The following is a 22,807-nucleotide window of genomic DNA, read 5'->3' as shown; positions in this document are numbered from 1 at the left end:
TAAAGGATACGTGGTTTCATAAAAAATATCTCAGTCATTTTTTATTCTTTATCGATCAAAAAAGTTCATTTTAGATCTATAATCTTCTAAACTTTACTAATAAATTGTTTTGATTGAAAAGCAATCCCATAATGAATTAGTTAATGTAACATCCTAAAATTTATAATGTTGAATAAAGAAAGTTATGTTTAGTAATTTCACGTTTTAGTTATTTAATGTCGAGTAAGGAACGGGTCTTGGGCTTAGTTATTTTATGAACTCGGCCTGTCTCGACCCGTAGGAAGCCAACCCGAGCCTAACCAAACCCGTAGTATATAAACGAAAGTTCTTGACACTTCCACCATTTTTCACCATCTTCCTTCACTTACACCCACCCAAACACTCTCATTTCTAGAGAGAGAAGCTAGAGAGAGAAAGTTCTCAAATCACAAATCCGAGTCCACAATCTTGTTCCTAATCGTTTTTGGTAAGTCCCTCTCGAAAATCATCCGTTTTCATAACCATTTCGGCCTCAAATCGAGCAAAAACGTAACTTGAGTTTTCGGGTCAAAAACCGCCTTGTTTTGGTGTCAAAATGCAAGCTTTTGTGTTTAAAAGTACTAGGAATCGATAGCCCTTTCAATCCCGAGCATTTCCATGTCAAAAACTTCGATTTTGGGTCAAAAATCTGGAAAATCTGGAAAACCCGTAGTTTTCTCCGTCGCCCAGCTTGAAGGAGTCGAATCAGACTCATTCGATCGAACCAGTCGATCGAATCAGTCCATTCGATCGAATGTGTAGATCGAACAAGTCCAGTCGACCGAAAAGGGAAGCAACCGAATGGTCTCCAACTCATTCGATCGAATGAGTTTTGTATTCGATCGAATAAGTGTTGTATTCGATCGAACGTGTTCCTATTCGATCGAACGTGTTCCTGTTTGATCGAACGTGTTCCTATTCGATCGAACGTGATGTATTCGATCGAACGTGTTCCTGTTTGATCGAACGTGTTCCTATTCGATCGAACGTGATGTATTCGATCGAACGTGTTCCTATTCGATCGAATCAAGCCAGAACCAAGCTGTTTCCAAGTTTGCCTAAGGTTTAACTTCGCCTGAAGCGAAGTTCGTCTATAAAATAAATTAAAAACCTAATGGAAAATGTGTTAAGGCAGTTATCGAAAATAAAATTTTTCCAAGCTGACCTGGCAGCTTAACCCCAGCCAGGGGCTCTGCCCCTTGGACCCCGCTAGGGGCTGCCGCCCCTAGAACCCCGCTACCAGGGGCGCTGCCCCCGGACCCCCGTTCGTTGTGGGTCATATAAAGATAGAAACGCAACATAAGTAGTAGTAGCTAATTGATACGTGTAAATATTATACAGTTAGCCGTGCGCAGCTCAAGAGGGGAATAACTATTAACGGAGAGCGTAACAGTATTCAGGTGAGTTTCTAGCCCCATTCCTTGTTATGTTTTCGGGGCTGTGTGCATACTCGATGTGTTGTTAATACATTTATCCTAAGTGATAAGTGTATGCCATATGTGATATATGTGATGGATATGAATGATTGCTTGTCGGTACGCGAACGATCTTCGGATATTGCGCGTACTGTCAGGTTAAAAATAAAGGTACGAATATTAAATATCGAAGATATATGAACATTACAAATGAATACTTGTCGGGGCGTGAACGATCTTCGGATATTGCACGTATCGACAAGGGGTATGGTTGTTAAATAAATGATGTAAAGAACGCCTAGAGTGTTCTTATGCTATAATGTAATTATTGTATATGTGAAGTATGTGTATACAGGTACACGAATGGTATGTGAGTTCTACGTTCGACATAGTAAGTTAGGATGGCAAATCCCTCTAGCTTCTGTCGGACATAGACTCGGCTGGTGATGGCGTAGTTAAGGACTGCGGGCCTTATACGTAATGTAGATGATAGATGTAAACGTAGATAGGGATGGTGGGCCTTATACGTGTTACAGATAATAGACGACAACGTAGTTAAGGACTGCGGACCTTATACGTATTATAGATAGGCATCAGCATAGGGAAGGACTGTGGACCTTATACGTGCTGTATTTGTGATGTGGTAGCATAGGGGAGGACTGCGGACCTCGTACGTGCTATGAATTAGGTTGCAACATAGGGAAGGACTGTGGACCTTGTACGTGTTGTGGATGTAGGATGGTATAGGGAAGGACTGCGGACCTCGCACGTACCCTAAATGGTGAACATAGGTAAGGACTGTGGACCTTTTACGTGTTCACGACCTTGAGTACAGGTATAGACGGCGGACTATGAACGTACTCACGGTAGACTGAGGTTAGTGGTTATAAATATGTGTGTATGTATGGTAGTAAGTGTGTATGTAGAACAGAAGGGTAACTAGTGAAGTATGGATATGTATCTACGGATATGTATGTATGTGTATGTATTGTATGGCGTTCGATTAACTAGAACTCACTCAGCGTAGCTGACTTTTAGTATGCACGCAGGTGAGCTGATTACAGAGTTAGCATGAGGACGACACACGGCATGGATTGAACGGCTGGCATCTGAAGAAAGAAGTAAAGATGTTTTAAATATAAAGTTTTGTGTTATGGTATCAAAGAAAAGGTTTAACGTTTTGTAACAAATGATTGATGTTTTATATTCCGCGAAAAGTTTTTAATAAACTCTGATTGAAGAACTGTGTTTATGAGTAAATCCGACGCTAAAGTAGGGCTACCGGGTTCGGGGCCTTACAGTTAATGAGTTGGAATAAACTAACTAAAATCAAGGTTTTTTTTCATTAGACCGATGCTCTTAGTTAATCATATAATTCATATCAGGATAAAGTACTCTTTTTAGCTTAAATTTAGATCCTTGCTCTATTGTTATTTTACTATTATCAGTATTCGTTTTTATATGTCACTTGGGCATATAAGTTGACCAATTATAACTTCTTTTTTTTTTTTGAACGATTTTAAAAAGAATCAGAATAAATACTAATATAAAATGATTCAATAAGTTAGTGCATATCTTGATTTTTTATTAACTTTTTTCGAAATAGGCAAGATCCGGTGAATCTGAAACAATTAATTAAGAATAAAATTTTTTTTTATGGAACAGACATATCAATATGCGTGGATAATACCTTTTCTTCCACTTCCAGTTCCTATGTTAATAGGGCTAGGACTTCTTCTTTTCCCGACGGCAACAAAGAGTCTTCGTCGTATGTGGGCTTTTCAGAGTGTTTTATTGTTAAGTATAGTCATGATTTTTTCTATCAATCTGTCTATTCAGCAAATAAATAGCAGTTCTGTCTATCAATATGTATGGTCTTGGATTATCAATAATGATTTTTCTTTAGAATTCGGATACTTGATCGATCCACTTACTTCTATTATGTCAATATTAATCACTACTGTTGGAATTATGGTTCTTATTTATAGTGATAATTATATGTCTCATGATCACGGATACTTGAGATTTTTTGCTTATATGAGTTTTTTCAGTACTTCCATGTTGGGATTAGTTACTAGTTCAAATTTGATACAAATTTATATTTTTTGGGAATTGGTTGGAATGTGTTCGTATCTATTAATAGGATTTTGGTTCACACGACCTGTTGCAGCAAAGGCTTGTCAAAAAGCATTTGTAACTAATCGTGTTGGTGATTTTGGTTTATTATTAGGCATTTTAGGGTTTTATTGGATAACGGGGAGTTTCGAATTTCGTGATTTATTCCAAATATTCAATAACTTGATTTCTAATAATGAAGTCAATTTTGTGTTTGTTACTTTGTGCGCTGTTCTATTATTTGCTGGTGCGATTGCTAAATCTGCGCAATTTCCCCTTCATGTATGGTTACCTGATGCAATGGAAGGGCCGACTCCTATTTCGGCCCTTATACATGCTGCTACGATGGTAGCTGCGGGAATTTTTCTTGTAGCTCGACTTATGCCTCTTTTCATAGTCATACCCCACATAATGAATTTTATCTCTTTGATAGGGATAATAACAGTTTTTTTCGGAGCTACTTTAGCTCTTGCTCAAAAAGACATTAAGAGGGGTTTAGCCTATTCCACAATGTCTCAATTGGGTTATATGATGTTAGCTTTAGGTATGGGGTCTTATCGCAGTGCTTTATTTCATTTGATTACTCATGCTTACTCCAAAGCATTATTGTTTTTAGGATCGGGATCCGTTATTCACTCAATGGAAACTCTTGTTGGATATTGTCCAAAAAAAAGTCAGAATATGGTGCTTATGGGAGGTTTAACAAAACATGTACCAATTACTAAAAATTCTTTTTTATTAGGTACACTTTCTCTTTGTGGTATTCCACCCCTTTGCTTGTTTTTGGTCCAAAGATGAAATTCTTAATGATAGTTGGTTGTATTCACCTATTTTTGCAATAATAGCTTGGTCCACGGCGGGATTAACCGCATTTTATATGTGTCGGATCTATTTACTTACTTTTGAAGGGCATTTAAACGTTCATTTTCAAAATTACAGTGGAAAAAGGAATACTCCCTTGGATTCAATATCTCTATGGGGTAAAGAAGGTTCAAAAATAAGTAACAAAAAATTTCGTTTTTTTTGTCATCCCGTACGAAGCTATAATTGTAAACCACGATCGAATTGTAAACCAATGCTTCCATAAATTCGATCAAGGAATAATTGTAAACCACGATCGAATTTATGTTACATACAAAATTGAATCGTAACAATTATTGATTCATATATGGATTCACATAATCAGGTTTGTTTGTTTGTTCAATTGATTAATTTTGGATTTAATATATAACAATTATAGATTCATATATATATGGATTCTAACGTTATTTACTTGATCGACAATTTAATCTAATAGCAATAAAATAACCAACACCTGGTTCCACTTAACCATTAATATTTTCAAACCGTATACAAAATCCCAGCAATTCTTTATATTTCAATATTTTCATCGTAAGTTTATGTTTTAGACTTCCACCATGTTTATTAAAGGACATGATTGAAGTAAATTTTGTGTTAACGACAGCCTTACCACCCCCGCCGCCCCCCCCCCCCCCCCAAAAAAAAAAAAAATTGGGGTCAAAGGGTGTTAAAATAATCGTTATTCATTTTAACCCGGTGTTGTTGTTTTACTTAAAATAACCGCAGGTTAGTGTTATATATGAAAGACACATAGGTCGTGACAGGGAGGACACATACCTCATATCTTAGTTCCAAGATACGTGTGGCCTTAAAATTGTAAGAACAAGTGGCTCGTAAAGAATTCCAAGACACATGAAAGAAAGGGCATCTCACTGCTTGCTCCATAACCAATGCGGCCAATTAATACATCTGTCTGCTAATCAGAAACAAACGCCAGTGGAATCTCAGATTACACACGCTTCTCCGTTAGTTAATGTGATTGTTTCTTAATTAACTTCCAAGTCTGTGTATGTATATAAAGCTTAGAGCATCTAGCCATAGACAGACATTTGAAATCAATTACTAATCACAATATAAAACATGTCTTCATTGTTGTCTTCTCGCTCATTACCCGCCGGTGTCCGCCATGTTCGATCCATTAGTTTGCCAAGCAGATCACATCCAATCACTCTTCAAGTTGAAGAGGAACTAGCTCATCTCAAATCACAAGAAACATCTTCGTCTTCTATCGTGAATGTTGAAACAGTCTGCGGTTCTCTAGTGCGGCTGAAAAGGTTGTACACATCTGTTAACGATCTTATCAGTTTGCCACAAATCCAAAAAGCCCTTTCTCACAGAAAGGATGATAAATTGGTTGATGAGTTGCTTGATCGATCAATGAGCCTTTTAAATGTTTGTGGCTCCGTAAAAGATGTCATGGAACAAGTAAAGGAGCACATAAGAAACATTCAATCGGCTCTTAGAAGGGGAAAGAAGGATCTGAAAAGTGGCAATTCTTCACTCTTGAAAATGAAGGATGCCAAAAGAGCTATTTTAGTACTAAAGCATATCGATAAGACAATTGGGGGCATTGCTTTCTTAGATCTAGATCATCACCTCTCATCTTTGATTAGATCTCTCAGAGATACTACTGCATTGAGTGTTTCCATATATGGATCACTCATCTCGTTTAGCTCCACATTTATGTCAAAACCAAAGTCTACCAAATGGACAATAGTTTCTGGTTTGATACATAAACGGAAAACCGTGAGTGTAGATCAACCTCATGTTTCAAATGAGGCTCTAGAATCCCATATTCAAGTCATTGAGGAGAGTTTAGAGTGCATGTCTAGGTCCTTGATCAAAGCAAGGGTTTCTCTTCTTAATATTCATTCTCACTAGCTTCAACGGGTTCCAAAAGTTAGCATTCAAGTTTTTCTGGATATGCCTATATTTTTGTAAATGTAAGAATATGAAGTAATGTAAAATTTAGTACATATCCTGTGTCGTTTCTGTTCATAACTATCTATGTTCTATGATTTCTTCGTTTTTATTTCTTATGTGGTTTAGAACCCGCAAAACCAACCTCGGCCAACAATTCAATATACTTCTATTCTTAGAAAATACTTCAAAGGACCCAAATCCTTTAATAGAGGCTTCATTTTCAAGAATGATATCTATCTATCTATACTAATAAAAGAATACCATTTTGTGCCACTTGTCACTCTCTCATCCCTTCTCACAATTTTAAACCCATTTTCAATATATGGTTTCATTTTCAGATCCCGCGTGGGTCATACCCGACTCAACTATTCATTTCTGGATCTATATATTGTTATAACCTTATTTGTTTTTATTCAACACAATCGCAACCCTCCCCGATTAGAAACCCTAGGTCCGCCTTTCTTTCCAAAATGTCTTCTTCGTATGATAAATTTTAGGGTTCTTACATACTAATTAAACACAAAGAATCTCGACGTATGAATTTGTTTAAGGATCCTTCATCTGAAAAAGTTAGGGCTTCTCACATAATTCAATGCTACATGAAGTTAGGCCTTCAAGTATATTCTGTTTCTTAACGCTGGATTTGTTAAGATTTTTGTTATATACTTTTATAAAATTCGGTGATCGATAGTTGTTTAGAATATTTAGTATCTGATTTCATTTTTTATTAGTCTAATTCGCTGATGGAGTTACACTATTTTGATTATAAGTTTGCTAGAATAAACAATATAGGGTTAGTCCATTTTACTCTATTATGTTGTTGGATCACGTACAGGGATAAACACATTTTATTTTATTAGCCTGTTTGATGGAGTTCCTAATCTTATGTTTTTGGATTATATGCTCAAATAGTTATAGAATTATTGTTCTTTAAAATGGTATATATAGCATGAATGATATGTTTTAATAGCTTCACTTTATAAGTATTGCTTGCTTAAGAAGATGTCACAAGTTATCTACTTACGCTTTTCATTGAAGAAACATGCACTACTTGGATGTTGAATATTAACCTTTTACTTCCATTGATACGATTTTGGGTATTGTTTATTAATTTAAGTTTATGTTGATTAATAGGGATTTGGTGGCAGTCTTAGAACCAAAACCCGAGGTGGTTTTCCTCCAAGAATATGGAAAATCTGAAGATCGATTTAACTCAGCTAGATGCAAATCCACCCTAGCTCCGCCTCTACAGTCGGAAGCTCGGTTGATTTCAAAGGTAAAACTCATGAATAACATACTTTCGATTGTTTTTGTTTGGCGATTCGCAATATTTACAAACATTTTAGTACGAACGAACCATAACTTTCGATATATTTGGGTTTTTGAATGGTTCCTTTTGATTTACGTAACATATCGATTTAGTACCTTATGTTTTTTTACTTCAATGGTAGGTAGTAAATTGATTTGATTTTGTCTTTCTTTCAAGAAACGTAAACCCTAAATATATTTGTTTGTTGTTTTCTTCAGTAATTGATGTGGTTGCATTGGATCCATGTGAGGATGTTTTTGGCATTTCGCTTAAAAGGTTCTTATTGGCCCATGTTATGTAAACCCTCAATCTTGAATTTTTGTATATTTCGTCAATTTTAATGCATAATTTTGAGTTCATTGTAAACTATCAGCCAAGATTTTGATTTAATATTTTGTGATTGCTTAAAAAGATGTATAATTAATTGGATTTATTCTTATTTTTTTAAAAGTTATACAATTTAATGATTTATGGGAAAAAATACTCTCAAGGTCAAAAGCACAAAGAAAGGCATACAATTTCTTGGCCTCAATGGGTTAATTTTAATTTAATCACTTGATTGAATCTTATTTCTATGTTTTTCAATCTATTTCCATAAATGTCAATTTTAGATTAACATTTTATTGATTTTGTTATGTGTGTAGCCGAATAGGCAATGATGGAATCAATGCAAGCATTGTCAATAATAATAAAGAAAACTTCAATATACAAATTTGTTGGTTTTGTGGTTCTTATTCTTTTGCATAGTCGAGTATAGCTTCATAATTTAACTTCTTTTTTTATTTCAGCTATTTAATTTATATCTTTATTTTAAATGAATACAAGGTTTACGATCTGCACAAGGAATTGGAGTTGTGTTAGTGTTATCTTCGTTGGTATTTGGGCACAAGAACAAACGCCTTAATGAAATTTTTTTTCTATTAGGTAGATATTTATGATAACCACCTATCTATTTATCTACCTTTTTATTCATCATCATCATCATCGTACTCAGTATATCCCAACAATAGCAAAGCTATGGTAGGGTATGAGGAGGGTAAGATGTAGACAGCCTTACCTCTACCCCATGGGGATAGAGAGGCTGCTTCCGGTGAGACCCTCGGCTCGATAGTAGTTTTGCATCAAGCCTTGGACATATTACATAAGGCACATAGCACTCAATCATCGGGACGCCGGCTGATTGGTGCATGTACCCTTGTCTTTCGGCTATCAACGCCACCACATGATGCCTGATTAACCTTCCATCACTTTTAACGTTATTTTCACAAAATTAGTAAAATAACGTCAAAATTAGTGCAATTTTACTTTTGCCCACCCGAGGGTTCACACATATATACATTATATGCGCGCACCGCAAGCAGGGCACTATCTACCTTTTTATTTATTATGATAATAGCATTACCTATTTATTAGTACATTATTAAGGTGGTTAGTATGATTTATATTCAAAATATAAAACCTATACACAAAATTTTAAAATAATACAATTAGTACAAATCATATCTTTAGTATGGTTTAATTCACAACCCTTGTTAATGTCCTCTGTTTTATTTTTACATGATGGGCTTAAAATTCTATCATCAATTGATGCTATGCTTATGAACTTATGATGGTAAGTATCAAAATTTGTTATGATATGCTTTCTAAAATTCACATGTATATTCGTCAAACTATAAGTCAAAAATGCAATCCAACTTTCCATTAGTTATTTACAGAATTTTTACATTATATTTTCCATTAGTTGGCCTTTAACATTAGTATGTCCTTTTCATTTATCCTGGCAAATTACATTCATATGAAGAAGGTATATTGACTAATGCGAGAGTTTTATTAAGATTTATGAATGACCTTACCAAAAGTTCCAAGCATACATGGACAAAAAATACTGATTCTTTATAAACAAGGTATTAATCAATACAACCACAAATGTAAACTACAAAGAAATTTTTACTTATATGTAGCATATTTGTGTAAAATTATTGTTTTGTAATTCATGTCATTTTAATGTAAATTGTCATTGTTTTAAAAATATATGATAGTTGTGTTGTTGATTGTATTTCGTTTAATAGCTCAATTTTAAAATTTTTATCTATTACCCGTGTAATACACGGGCCTCAAACTAGTAAACTATATATTTCATTCTCATCGCTACCTTTAGTCACAATATAATCAACATACACAAGCAAAGCAATAAACACCGAAATGCATTTTTTTGTGAATAATGAATACTCATTTTTTACTTTGTAGGAAATCAACTTCAAGAAAAAATACTTACCAATTTTTAGTTTGACATTCCATGTGGTGGCTTCAAACCATACAAATATTTATTCAGTTCACATATATATATAACTCTTCGTATAAATCACCATATACAAATACATTATTAATATCTGCTAGTTGATATAGACCAATTTCTTTCTACAACAAGACTAATCATGCATCTAATTGTTACTTTTTTTACCATAGGCGAAAAAGTGTATGTTTATTCTAGTTCACATTACCTTTGATTATACACTTTAGTTCCCTTAGGAATTTGATTCATCAATATGAAATCCCAGTACTAGCTACGTCAATAGTGCTCAAATATGATTTGCCAAGTTTCTCTTCAAAAATTCAACCGGGTCCATACACAACCTCTTCATCTTTGGAAGATTGATCCCTCATTATTAGAAGGTTTAGTATGTTAAAAATATGAAGTTAGAAAGTTTAAGAAAGTATAGTTTTATCAATAACACTTCACAATGGTACAAAGATTTGCGTCTCTAATTGGGAACACATTTTATTAAAATTGGCAATTTCAGAATAGGAATTGAAGAATAACACAACAATGATTTGATAAAACTTGCACTTGAATTGATAAACTTGTTCGTACAAATGATCGATCAGATTTACAGCCCTACTTGGGTATTTATAACCATAATAATTACATACTAGACCCTTAGACTTCACAAATATACATACTAGACATAAACTATACTTTCTAAAATGACTACAAGACCCCTAATATTTAGCTTATTTTTTCAACACTCCCCCTTAAACTAAATATAGTTTAATGAGAGTCTTCAACTTTCTTGACTTGCGTTTACAACAACATCGGTTCTTCATCTTCCAACATGAGATGGGCTTCTTGGTCCTTAACTTTCTCCTTATCTTTACGTCTTACGCATTCGTATGTGAGGTGACCATATTCACCACATTCATAGCATTTTAGCTCGCTTTTGTCATTTTTGTTGTTTCTTTGACTCGTACTTCTTCCACGTCCTCTTCCTCCTCTGAAAGAGCCTAGTCCTCTACCACGATTTTGATCACCACGCCCTCTACCATAATTGTTTGAACTTGCCATTAAGAGTTTTCATAGATCATGATCTTCCAGCTCTCTTGACTTTTGAGACGTTCTTCAAACGCCTTTACTCTTCCTACCGCTTCTACATATGGCATCGTGTCTATCTCTTGATATTGTTCGATAGATGCCACAATTGGTAGAAATTTCTTTGGAACCGAGATAAGCAGTTTCCTCACAAGTGCCTTATCTTTCAAAGTACTGCCAAGAGTTTTAAACTTGGTTTGCAAACTGCTTAACTTTCCCGCAAAATTGCTTACGGTTTCATTTTACTTCATCCTCAAAGCCTCTAGTTCACTTCTCAACGTTTGTAAACGTGCCTTTTGAACTAGATCGGCTACAAGATACCTGACTTTGATCAAGTCCGAAACTTCCTTTGCGGTCGAGTATTGCGCGACCTTGCATTAAAACATCTTCCAGTAATGTTTAGAAGATCATGGCTTTTGTGGTATTCATCTTTTTTTCATCAACATATCCGTTTCAACCTTTGCATCAATTATTTCCCAAAGGTCATACGCTTTCAACATAGTTTCCATCAACAATGCCCAAGTCGTGTAATTTGTTTCATTTAGTTTTGGGCATTGAAGTGAAATATTTCCTTGTTCACGAGTTGATGTTGAAGCACTTTCTTCCTTTTTATCGCCTGCCATACTTTTATGTTTTTACCACGAAGGCTTTTATGTACCACGAAGGTTTTTTTTTTGTACCACGAAGGCTTTTTTTTTGTACTACGAAGGATTTTTGTACCACGAAGGATTTATGTACCAGAAAGGCTTTACGTACCACGAAGGAGTTTTGCACCCACGAAGGATTTATGCACCACGAAAGATTTATATGTACCACAAAGGATTTATATGTACCACGAAGAATTTGTATACCACGAAAAATATCTACCACGAAGGATTTTTAATTTTTTTTTACCACGAAGGATTTGCACCACGAAGGATTTTTATTCACCTTTTATTGCAATACCAACAGACAACAAAACGTATTGTTTCTGTTTATTTTTTCAAATCACTCTTTCTTTTGACTTTGTAAATACGTTATTACGAGCCAAGATCTAGTCGCAAATCGATACGTTAACTCGTGTTCATACATTAATGCAGATCAATACATTAAGCCTGGAGAAATTCCGGCAACATAACGTTACATAAAATAAATATGGCAAAGATCTCTTTGCAAGTCTATTATGGAAGGACTATTTATAAGCATGCCTCATTTGTTAGGACTGTAGTAACGAATGAGGCATCTCATTCATTAACTGGACTAACGAATGACCATTGCCCATTCGCTAAACATGCTTAGCGAATGGATATACATTAACGAATGAGCATCCATTCGTTACACTGTCGTAACGAATGGGCTCCTAACTTAACAGAAGAGCCTAGTCTTTAACGAATGAGGCCTTTATACATTAAGTGTAAAGACTAAACTACCCTTATCCTATTCGACCATCTGCGGACACCAAATCTGTGCACTCACGAACTAATTGTTGATTGATTTGTTTAAGATTGAAACCTGACTATGTGGGATACGAGTGTCTGTCCGATTACTTCTTTCTGAGGGACTTTGATCCTGACTATGTTGGCTACGAGTATTCGGCGGATTATTGAATGGGGCAATTATTGAATGGGTTGATCTTATTGAGGAATATACGAGTCTTGTCATCTGATTGAAGAATGTGATCATTTGGGATTGATTAACAAAGGTTGGAACTGTTAATCATATGCCCAAAACAGTGGTGCGTCCAAGCGTATTGGTTGCCAAAGAGCTTCAAAAAGTGATGATTTAAGATAGACGTTATCGAGAGAGTGAAGACCGATGTGAAAGATGTGGAATGATCGGGTTGTTCATGAAGATGTGTGACTAGGTTAAACGTAAAGACATTTTTACTTTACCAGTGCGACAGATAGCAGATGACTTGTTGCTCATTGATCTGTTTGATCGAACCATATCATATGCCAATGATCACCTGGAGATGCTTATTTTGAGGGGGAGATCTGATACTAGTAGCTACAAGTTTTGGTTTGCTTACAAATAGTTATATTTTGCTGTTCGTACAAGCCCGAGAACCATCAGCCAAGGGGGAGGTTGGTATTATGGCTGATGATATGCAGTTAAAGTATTCAACTTTAACTTATTCTTCGTTAAAGTATTCGTCGTTAATGTATTCGATGTTAACGTATCGGAGGATAAAGTATTGGATGCTAAAGTATTGGAAAACATTCGACAGCTACGGAAAAGGGGGAGTCTGTAAGTGTACAGATTTGGAGTCTACAGCTGTTCGAATAGGATAGGGGTAGTTTAGTCTTTACATGTAACGCCTGGAAATTTCGTTAATCGGCTTGATCATTTATAAAAGTTTGTTTAAAAGGCGGGGTTTCATATTTCTAATTTAGGAGTCTTGTTGTACGTTTTAGAAGTCCATTCTTTTTCTCAAGACATCGCCTCTTATAATATGGACAAAATTTGTATGTAACACCCGCTAATTTTTGTTTAACGTCATGCGCGTTATAGGGCTTGTATAGCAACTGGGATTTAATCTTTTGTTGAGGGTCCTTGGGGTACTTCCTAAAAGTTCATTTAATCATGTTTTGGGAACAATTCATCTCAATTCCTAACTAGAAGGGCCAGAATTATAATATCCCTAAATTAAAATAACCTACACCCCCTTGCCCTCTTCCTTACGATCGATGTATAGCAGCCACCCCCATCACGAATTTTGTTATATTCCAGCCATTAACAAGCCATCTCCATCCAATTAAAGGTTAGTATTACATCAATTATTGTGTTTTTCACCATTAAACCTTATATTGAATCCTAGAGTTGTCAAAATCATGTTAGGGTTTGAGTTTTGATTAAAAGAGTTTCTGATAGATTCGTACTCGTTTATTGTTTTGTCTGTAACTCAATGAACACTGATTTTTTTCGATCGATTCTTGATTCCATTATGTTTAGTTTGAGTATAGTTTCCAGAAAGGTATAATATGTAATTTTTGGACGAGATTTGAATGGTTTTTATGATTTTGTAAGATCGTGTGTCAAAGCTGATGTGGGGTGATGGATTCTGGTCTGTCTTCCCGACATCATAACTCTCTTTTGACAAGTCCAAATTGGTTGATTCTACTTCTGAAAGTTCACATTTTGATTTAATGTTAAAACCCAATTGGAATCGCATAATTTGGTTTGGTAATGATTTTTAAAAAAATAAAACACTTTTGCTGCGCACTGAAATAGCTGCACGTATCTTTCTGTGTTAGAGGAATTTCTATGCTTTTTTTGTGCATTGGAAAAATATAAAAAAATATTTTTAAAAGCCTAAAACATTTATTAAACTCTGGTAGAAATTTCATAATTTATTTCTATGGTTTTCCTATCTAATAAAATACAACTTTTTATTCTAAAATCTGCATGTTATACTAGTTATTGATTGATACTTTCGTTTTAGGCTTAACCGGTGGCTGTCCTTTTGAACACTTTCGGGGCTGTTTTGATTGAGGTTCTAGCTCCATAATATTTTTAGGTATGTCTAGTGTAACATACTTTAATATCGTGAGCTATGGTTTTCGTTTGATTGGTCAACTAGTGATAGATTGAAAACTAGTGTTTGGTTGTCTAGATTGTTAAATTGTTGCGTTTAGCGCGAGGTTTGAAGGAATTAACAAGCAATTCAGTTTGTATAACTTTGGTTGATATACGGTCTATGGAAAAATGATTTTTGTAAGTATTGGGGCTGAATTGGTTGCCGGTTACTCAAACGGGTCAGTACAACGCGAATTCGCGTTTATTTGATAGTTGGTGCGTTGTGTTTGCGAGTTACCGACCCATCCAACTCGTGTAGTGTTGTGTGGACTTGTTGCCTGTGATTTTATTAAATTTGGTCCACACGGGGCTGAGTTGGTTGTTAAGAGCATAAAAAACTCAAAAACGCACATATTCGTTCAACTAGCAACTTCCGGGGGTAATTTGGGAGTCCTTGTCACCGGGATTAGCTAAGGGAGGTTTTGGTAAATACAAGGCCCTAGGGGATGTTTTATTTGAACTTGATAAGGCCAAGGCTTTTGGTAAATCAAACCATGTTAGAACGCCTCGTAAGATAAGCGACTCGGTTCGGTTCCGTTAGTAATCTTTGCGTGTAATCCGACAGGCGTTTGAGTCGTGGGAATACTTAGGGATTCTCTAGCTCGTTGTTGACTGTGTGCCTCGTACCAGGTGAGTTTATGATGCCCCTTTTAACTCTTTTTACATTTTGGGCTGGCATACACACTCAGCTGCAAATTTTACCTGATTTTGCTCGTTAAAACAATTTGAAGGACATTTTATTGTCTTGTTAATATTTGTGCATTTATGAAATCCAGTGTGGATTATATTCTATGCCTTAGGATATTTTAGACTCGTTTTGGTCATAAATTCCCTAAGGTTATATACGTTGTTTATGGGCAAGACTCGAGGATGTTATTAGGCTTGGTGTTAATTGAATACGAGTAGACCTATTTACTTTAGTTCATATTTTGGACTGACTATTATATATATCCTTATAGCCTACAATTGTTGATATTACTTAGTTTCTTGTGACTAAGAACTATGTGAGTAGGCTCATTGATTTGTGTGTGCATGATGATTACGGGCGGGTCAAATATATTACTCGGGTTTTCAAATCTCATGGCGGAGAGGCCTGTGTGGCGTGATCATCATTAAGGCGGGTCAAATATATTACTCGGGTTTTAAAATCCCGTGGTGGAGAGGCCCGTTGTATGTTAAACCGTGATTGGGTTAAATATATTACTTAGGTTATACTCGTGGTATAGAGGCCCATATCACTTGTTTGGATGTGTAAGCTGTGACCGACTCAAATATATTACTCAGGTTTGACTCGTGGTGGAGAGACTCGTGTCACGTGCTTATGTCTTACCGCGTCCGGGTCAAATATATTACTCGAGTCTTGACTCATGGTGGAGAGGCCCATGTACGTGTGTTCGACCATGAATGTATTATATGGTGATCTTAGCCAGGCCAAACTATACTACTCAGGTTCTAAAATCCTGTGGCGGGCACTCAAAAGCTCGTGAGGGGGGAGGCTCGTGTGGCATGATCACCATCATATTGAATGTAGCGTGCATGATGATTTTGGTCGGGCCAAACTATACTACTCAGGTTCTAAAATCCTATGGCGGGCCCTGGAAAGCCGGTGAGGGGGGCGGCTCATGTGGCATAATCATCATAACGGGTCCCTAAATCCCGTATCATGTGCTCAGGTCTTACGCGTGTTCGAACTTGATTATATTATTTGGATGTTATGCATAGGGATATAATATATGGCTACTTATCATTTATTCATTTGCCTATTTGTTCATATTCCGTAGTATACTTAAATTCTTGGAATGATTTATATATATGTCATATATTAAAACTTGAACTCACTCAGCTCAAGTTGACTTTGTGTGTATGTTAGATTGATTTTCAGGTTAAGAAGTAGGGAACTACCGCTTGGACGTGCTCGAGACTACCCGGACAGTTGAAGGCATATCTAGTCAGAGATTAATAACGCAAATTGTTTTCTTTTCATTTATTACTTTAAACAATTTAAATTTTGGTTTTGGGCACTCTTCCCGGTTTTTGGGGATTTTGATATTTACTATTCCGCTGTTTATTACTCTGAATTGATTTTAATAAGATGAACTTGTTTGGTTTTAAATTTTTGAGATTTTTGGATATGATGACCAATTGTAGGATTCCCCGGATTCGGGGTCTTACGTTCCACTTAATGTATAAAGGCCTTATTCGATAAAGACTAGGCTAATCCGTTAAGTTAGGAGCCCATTCGTTACTATCGTGTAACGAATGGATGCTCATTCGTTAATGTATATCTATTCGCTAAGCATGTTTAGCAAATGGGCTATCGTCATTCGTTAGTCCGGTTAATGAATGAGAGGCCTCATTCGTTACTACAGTTCTAACAAATGAGGCATTCCTATAAATAGGCCTTCCATAATAGAATTGCATAGAGATCTGTGCTGTATTTATTCCATGTAACGTTATGCTGCCGGAATTTCTACAGGCTTAATGTATTGATCTCCATTAATGTATGAACACGAGTTAACGTATCGATTTGGGACTAGATCTTGGCTCGTAATAACGTATTTACAACACAGTCGCTGGAAAACGCATATCTTCAAGCTTCTTCAATGGCGGATGCATTAAATCTTCAAATTAATCCCCCAAAATCAACATGAAGACTCGGATTTACATTATGATCATGATTCAAACATCAATTTCATCATTAAAACACTCCGAAATCATCATCAATTAAGAACAACCAGTAACCATGGCCATTAATGGAGGATTCATCAGAGTATCATAATTAACCACCAAAATGAATCCGTGAGCTCGGAATTTGATTAGGAATACGATTATATCATCAGATTCATCGACTATCTGGTGACTCTGTCCAATTCAGATCAAATTCATACCTTAACACGAAGAACACAAACTGTTGCGTATCACGAGCAACCTCCGGCTCTGATACCAGTTGTAAATACGTTTTTACGAGCCAAGATCTAGTCTCAAATCGATACGTTAACTCGTGTTCATACATTAATGGAGATCAATACATTAAGCCTGGAGAAATTCCGGCAGCATAACGTTACATGGAATAAATATGGCACAGATCTCTGTGCAAGTCTATTAAGGAAGGCCTATTTATAGGCATGCCTCATTAGTTAGAACTATAATAACGAATGAGGCCTCTCATTCGTTAACTGGACTAACGAATGACCATAGCCCATTCGCTAAACATGCTTAGCGAATGGATATACATTAACGAATGAGCATCCATTCGTTAAACTGTAGTAACGAATGGGCTCATAACTTAACGGATGAGCCTAGTCTTTAACGAATGAGGCCTTTATACATTAAGTGTAAAGACTAAACTACCCATATCCTATTCGGACAGTTGCGGACAACAAATCCGTGCACTTACAGACTTTCTTAAAGTGACTTGCAACAAATTAACATCCCACTTTTGGCTTTGAATGCTTCTACCAAGCAGTAAACGAAATAATGCAACAACCTTTTTGGCTTTTGTTTCTTCTATTATGCCTTTAAAACCGAACACCCCGGTTCCGGTATTCTAATGACAAACATTAGGCAATTTAGAATTATGATTAGTAAAACAGGAACATGTATGTTCCTTTTGATTTGTTCTTTTTGCCTAGAATTTCAACAACAACAAAAAAACAAACAATGGATTCTATATTTTCTTTGGTTCGATATTCCTGGATGGATTCAACAAATTAATCCAATTCAAGAAATTCAAAAGAATTTACAAAACCAAAAATTTTGGCGTGTCTGATGATATCAAACAAAAAGGGTCGATGCCTTTCTTTTAGTTTAATCGATCAACAATACAGCAAAAGAATCAACCTTCTCATAATTGAATTTCAATTTGTTGATCAGTCTCAATCGTTCGATCGACTGTAAAGAGACAAACCCTATTTTCTTTTCTAATCAAACGACAATCACAAAGAATTGTTAGACAGCACTACAGACAAAAAATGCTAAATTGATTGAACAATTCTGCAACAACAGTACTTGATTCTTGAACAAAACAACTTTCCGTTCTTGATTGTTCCTTGTTTCAATCGATTGGGTCGCATGATTTTGGAATTTCAGAAACAAGGAATGAATTGATGTTCTTTTCCCTTCCATTCTTATTTTCACTTTCAATCCCTTGAATCGATTAACCTTGCTCTAAGGCCACTGTTGGCAATTTCAGAATAGGAATTGAAGAATAACGCAACAATGATTTGATAAAACTTGCACTTGAATTGATAAACTTGTTCGTACAAATGATCGACCAGATTTACCGCCCTACTTGGGTTTTTATAACCATAATAATTACATACTAGACCCCTAGACTTCAGAAATATACATACTAGACATAAACTATACTTTCTAACATGACTACAAGACCCCTAATATTTAGTTTATATTTTCAACAAGCATCGCATGAGAAAATCATCTATTTTTTTTTATATTAGAATTTTAGTATTTAAAACCACTCTTCTTATTTAAATAACCAAGTAAAACATATTTTTCAACATGATTTCCAAATTTCTGTAGAACTGTAGTAGAACAGTAGAAAAATAAAGATACCCAAAGTTCACTAAATCATTTAAAGAGGAATAAAAACCATACCTTAATTCATAAGGTGACAGTTACAATGCATTTAAACCGGAAACTAAGAAGAATTCCTACTCTTTAGCAACATTCCACAAGTGACCATATTTTCTGTCTAGAATACAATTAAGAACAATTTTTTTCTCAATTTAATATGCGAATGTGCTTTAATAATAAAAAAAAATAAAGAGTATGATGGTTTTTTATACGTCAGTACGAGTAAAATATTGAATATATATTGAATGATTTTTATGAGAAAAAAACACAAACCAACCATACTGGTTTTTTATCTTAACAAATTTATGAAGTTTAATATTTTTCGTCTTATTTCAGTGAAGTGTTGATATATATTTTTTAGAACACTTTATTATAGAATGCCCACAATTACTCACATAAAAATAATTTAAAATTATATTTTAATGCGTGGATGCATCTACAAACTATATTCAGTTACTAATTACAAAAGATCATTATTTGTCTTTGAAATTGTTTGGTACTGCCAAAAGAAGACACTTGTTACTTGCTGCCACAATCTGCCGAACATGTTGTATGTTGCATGTTAGCATGACTTGTTTTGAAAAATATTATGTACCCGTAAAGTGTGTTACCTTTAGACGGATGGTGTTGCGAAAAAGCGTGCAAAGGTGCATGATTTTCTACATCTTTTGCTTCTCGTAAAGTGTGTTAGCTTTAGTGGGTTGGTGTTTGTTGGTGATTACGCCATGCTTGCGGTGCGCGCATATAATGTATATATGTGTGAACCCTCGGGTGGGCAAAAGTAAAATTGCACTAATTTTGACGTTATTTTACTAATCTCGTGAAAATAACGTTAAAAGTGGCGGAAGGTTAATCAGGCATCATGTGGTGGCATTGATAGCCGAAAGACAAGGGCACATGCACCGATCAGCCGGTGTCCCGATGATTGAGTGCTATGTGCCTTATGTCCAAGGCTTGATGTAAAACTACTATCGAGCCGGGGGTCTCACCGGAAGCAGCCTCTCTATCCCAATGGGATAGAGGTAAGACTGTCTACATCTTACCCTCCTCAGACCCTACCATAGCATTGCTATTGGTGGGATATACTGAGTACGATGATGATGATGATGTGTTTGTTGGTGATCAAGAGAAAGAATGATAATTACCTGATAAACAATAGATGCAACAAAGGGATTCACTCTTATTTAATTGAAAATAAAAGACTGCGTACAAAATAAAAAAACCTAGTAGGGTTTGTATAGCCATACACATAACGTAAACAGAAACGAAAAATCAACAACAACCTATGAATAATAAATGCAACAAACTTGATCATAGGATAAACAACGTAACTTATTCAAATTCAACTTGAAATGGCTAACTAGGAGAATCCCTGGCACGTGCACAATCACTCCTTAGGCACTTGTGAATCATCTTTAACACTCCCCCATAATTCACAAACCATAACCCCTAATTCATATCTAAAGTACACAAACTTGTCTTGAGGAAGTGCCTTTGTCATGATGTCTACCAACTACTCTTTAGTATCACAATACTTCAACTTTATTTGCTCCTGCTCTGCCATATCTTGAATAAAATGAAAACTTCAGTTATATATGTTTAGACCTGCTATGAAGGACTAGAATCTTTGACAAGTATTTTGCAGATTTGTTGTCAGGGTGTATTGTAGTAGCTTCATCTTGATTCCATCCCAGGTCACTTCACACCCTTATTAGCCAAATAGCTTGAGATGCGGCACTAGTTCCTGCAACATATTCAGCCTCAGTACTTGACAATGCCACCGTAGGTTGCTTCTTTGAATTCCAACTGATTACTCCACTACCAATTGAGAAAGCTTGCCCTGACACACTCTCCGATCATCCATGCATGTCGCACCCCGCCAAAACGGAAACCCGGTGCTTGACGTCATGCATACCGTACGCATATGATTATCGCTAACAAAAATGTATTAGGATACCAATAGTTTTTAATGTGTTTAAAAACCAAAATTTGTTCTAAGAAAAAGTAGTTAACATAAAAATGGTATCCTAATTGTACAATGAGGTCCTGTCTTCATGATTCCTTACATGCGCTGCTAATTCCCTGAAAAATATACGTTTTAAAATGCCAACACAATGGTTGGGGAGTTCACAGGTTTTGAGATTCGATATGAAATCACGTTTTTCAAAAATCATTTAATCCATTCGCAAACAAGTATACGATAATCTGTTGAAACAAATACGATGATCCTCTGTAGACTAGCTAAATCTACGAATTAATATGACGAACCCTGAGCCTATAAGCAAACCACGACTTATATCCTTTTGCCCTGTTCAAATCTCATAGATGAAATATACGCACCCTGTTTCGATGCAATATCGGAGGTTAGAGCGACTAACCTAAAATAGGGGGAAATGTCAATGTCAATAGTACTATCCGTATATTCTTGTGGCTAACTCCGTTAGCTAATGGTTATAGTATGTAAGAAAGGGACTTATTGTAACACCCCGGCTTTAAGCGGAACACGCCCGGGTGTAACGTACAGATCACTCATAAGCTCGTAACGCTATACAGCGACAATAATTATATTTATTTCATTTCATAGCATAGCATAGCAAGTACACAAATTGTTCATGAGAGTAAAAGGAACAATATACACTTCATCAAATCATAAATAAATTCTTTATTCAAATAACCTAAGGTATACTAATGATCTTCATCCTTAGCACTTCATCGTATCAACCTGCAGCACGTTTAAAATAATATATTTTGTCAACAACACATATTGGTGAGTTTTCATAAGTTTTTGCATATACATATATATATAAAAACTCGCGATTCAACGATCGTCATGCAATAAATATTCAAGCGTAAAGTAAATGAAATCAAATAGTGCCGTCCTCTCGTTCATTTAGCCGTTTAAGTCGGGGAAATGAGAACCACCTTACATAACAACCGAAGTCGTAACGTTAGACGGCGTGGGTACCTCCCGTCGGACCCTCCCACTCTGTGTATTCGTTTATGTTTGCGTAACTTCCACCAATAAAACAATAAACACGTTGCAAGCAAGTTCACGTATAATCATAAACAATATACACGAATAATATTAAAATGTACGATATTAGTGAATCGGTTTGTAAACAAGCACATAACTAACGAGAGAAAAACTTGTGACGTGCTACACCCCAAAACATTATAAAGCGTTAAAAATGGGGATATGAAGAACTCACCTCTAAATTGAAGATAAACTAGCAAGAAAAGGCCGAAAAGCACAATAACGAAATCAAAGCAACCAAAACTGAAAGTGCGTTAAAGAATCCGAAACGATTGAATCTCATGAACTATAAGTAATAACGAAAATACAAAATCAAGAACTAGTTACTGGGATTCAAAGTTTAGTAATTTGGTTTAAGGGTTTAAGAATTATTTTAGTATATCTTTTATTACTTTATGGTATTATAATATTATTTAAATTTTATAATTTTAGCAATAATATAAGAGTTACGATTTTACTTTGAACGGGTTTCTTTTTAAATAGGAGTTTTATGTTGATCAATTAATATAATGAATTAAAGTTACTGAGATATAAATGAATTATATGTAACGGATTAAAGCTAACGGATTAATTTTTACAAATTAAAGCTTATAGAACTAATTTGAAGTAACGGAATT

The 22,807-nt window shown here is 35.4% G+C and overlaps 1 protein-coding gene across 1 annotated transcript; it reads left to right on the top strand.

The window, feature by feature from the left end:
* Nucleotides 1-5,489: 5,489 nt before the first annotated feature.
* On the top strand, nucleotides 5,490-8,300 carry LOC143626586 (uncharacterized). Its single transcript, XM_077096640.1, has 3 exons — nucleotides 5,490-6,241; nucleotides 7,467-7,608; nucleotides 8,286-8,300. The coding sequence occupies exons 1-3, from the start codon at nucleotides 5,490-5,492 to the stop codon at nucleotides 8,298-8,300; spliced, it is 909 nt and encodes a 302-aa protein (XP_076952755.1).
* Nucleotides 8,301-22,807: the final 14,507 nt, after the last annotated feature.

The sequence above is a fragment of the Bidens hawaiensis genome, unplaced genomic scaffold, assembly GCF_021521415.1.
Source record: "Bidens hawaiensis isolate Kalapana, Puna unplaced genomic scaffold, B.hawaiensis_p1.1 tig00004444_1, whole genome shotgun sequence".
Taxonomy (NCBI): domain Eukaryota; kingdom Viridiplantae; phylum Streptophyta; class Magnoliopsida; order Asterales; family Asteraceae; genus Bidens; species Bidens hawaiensis.
Note: the sequence above shows the minus strand (reverse complement) of the source record. Positions and strands in the feature narration are given on the sequence as shown.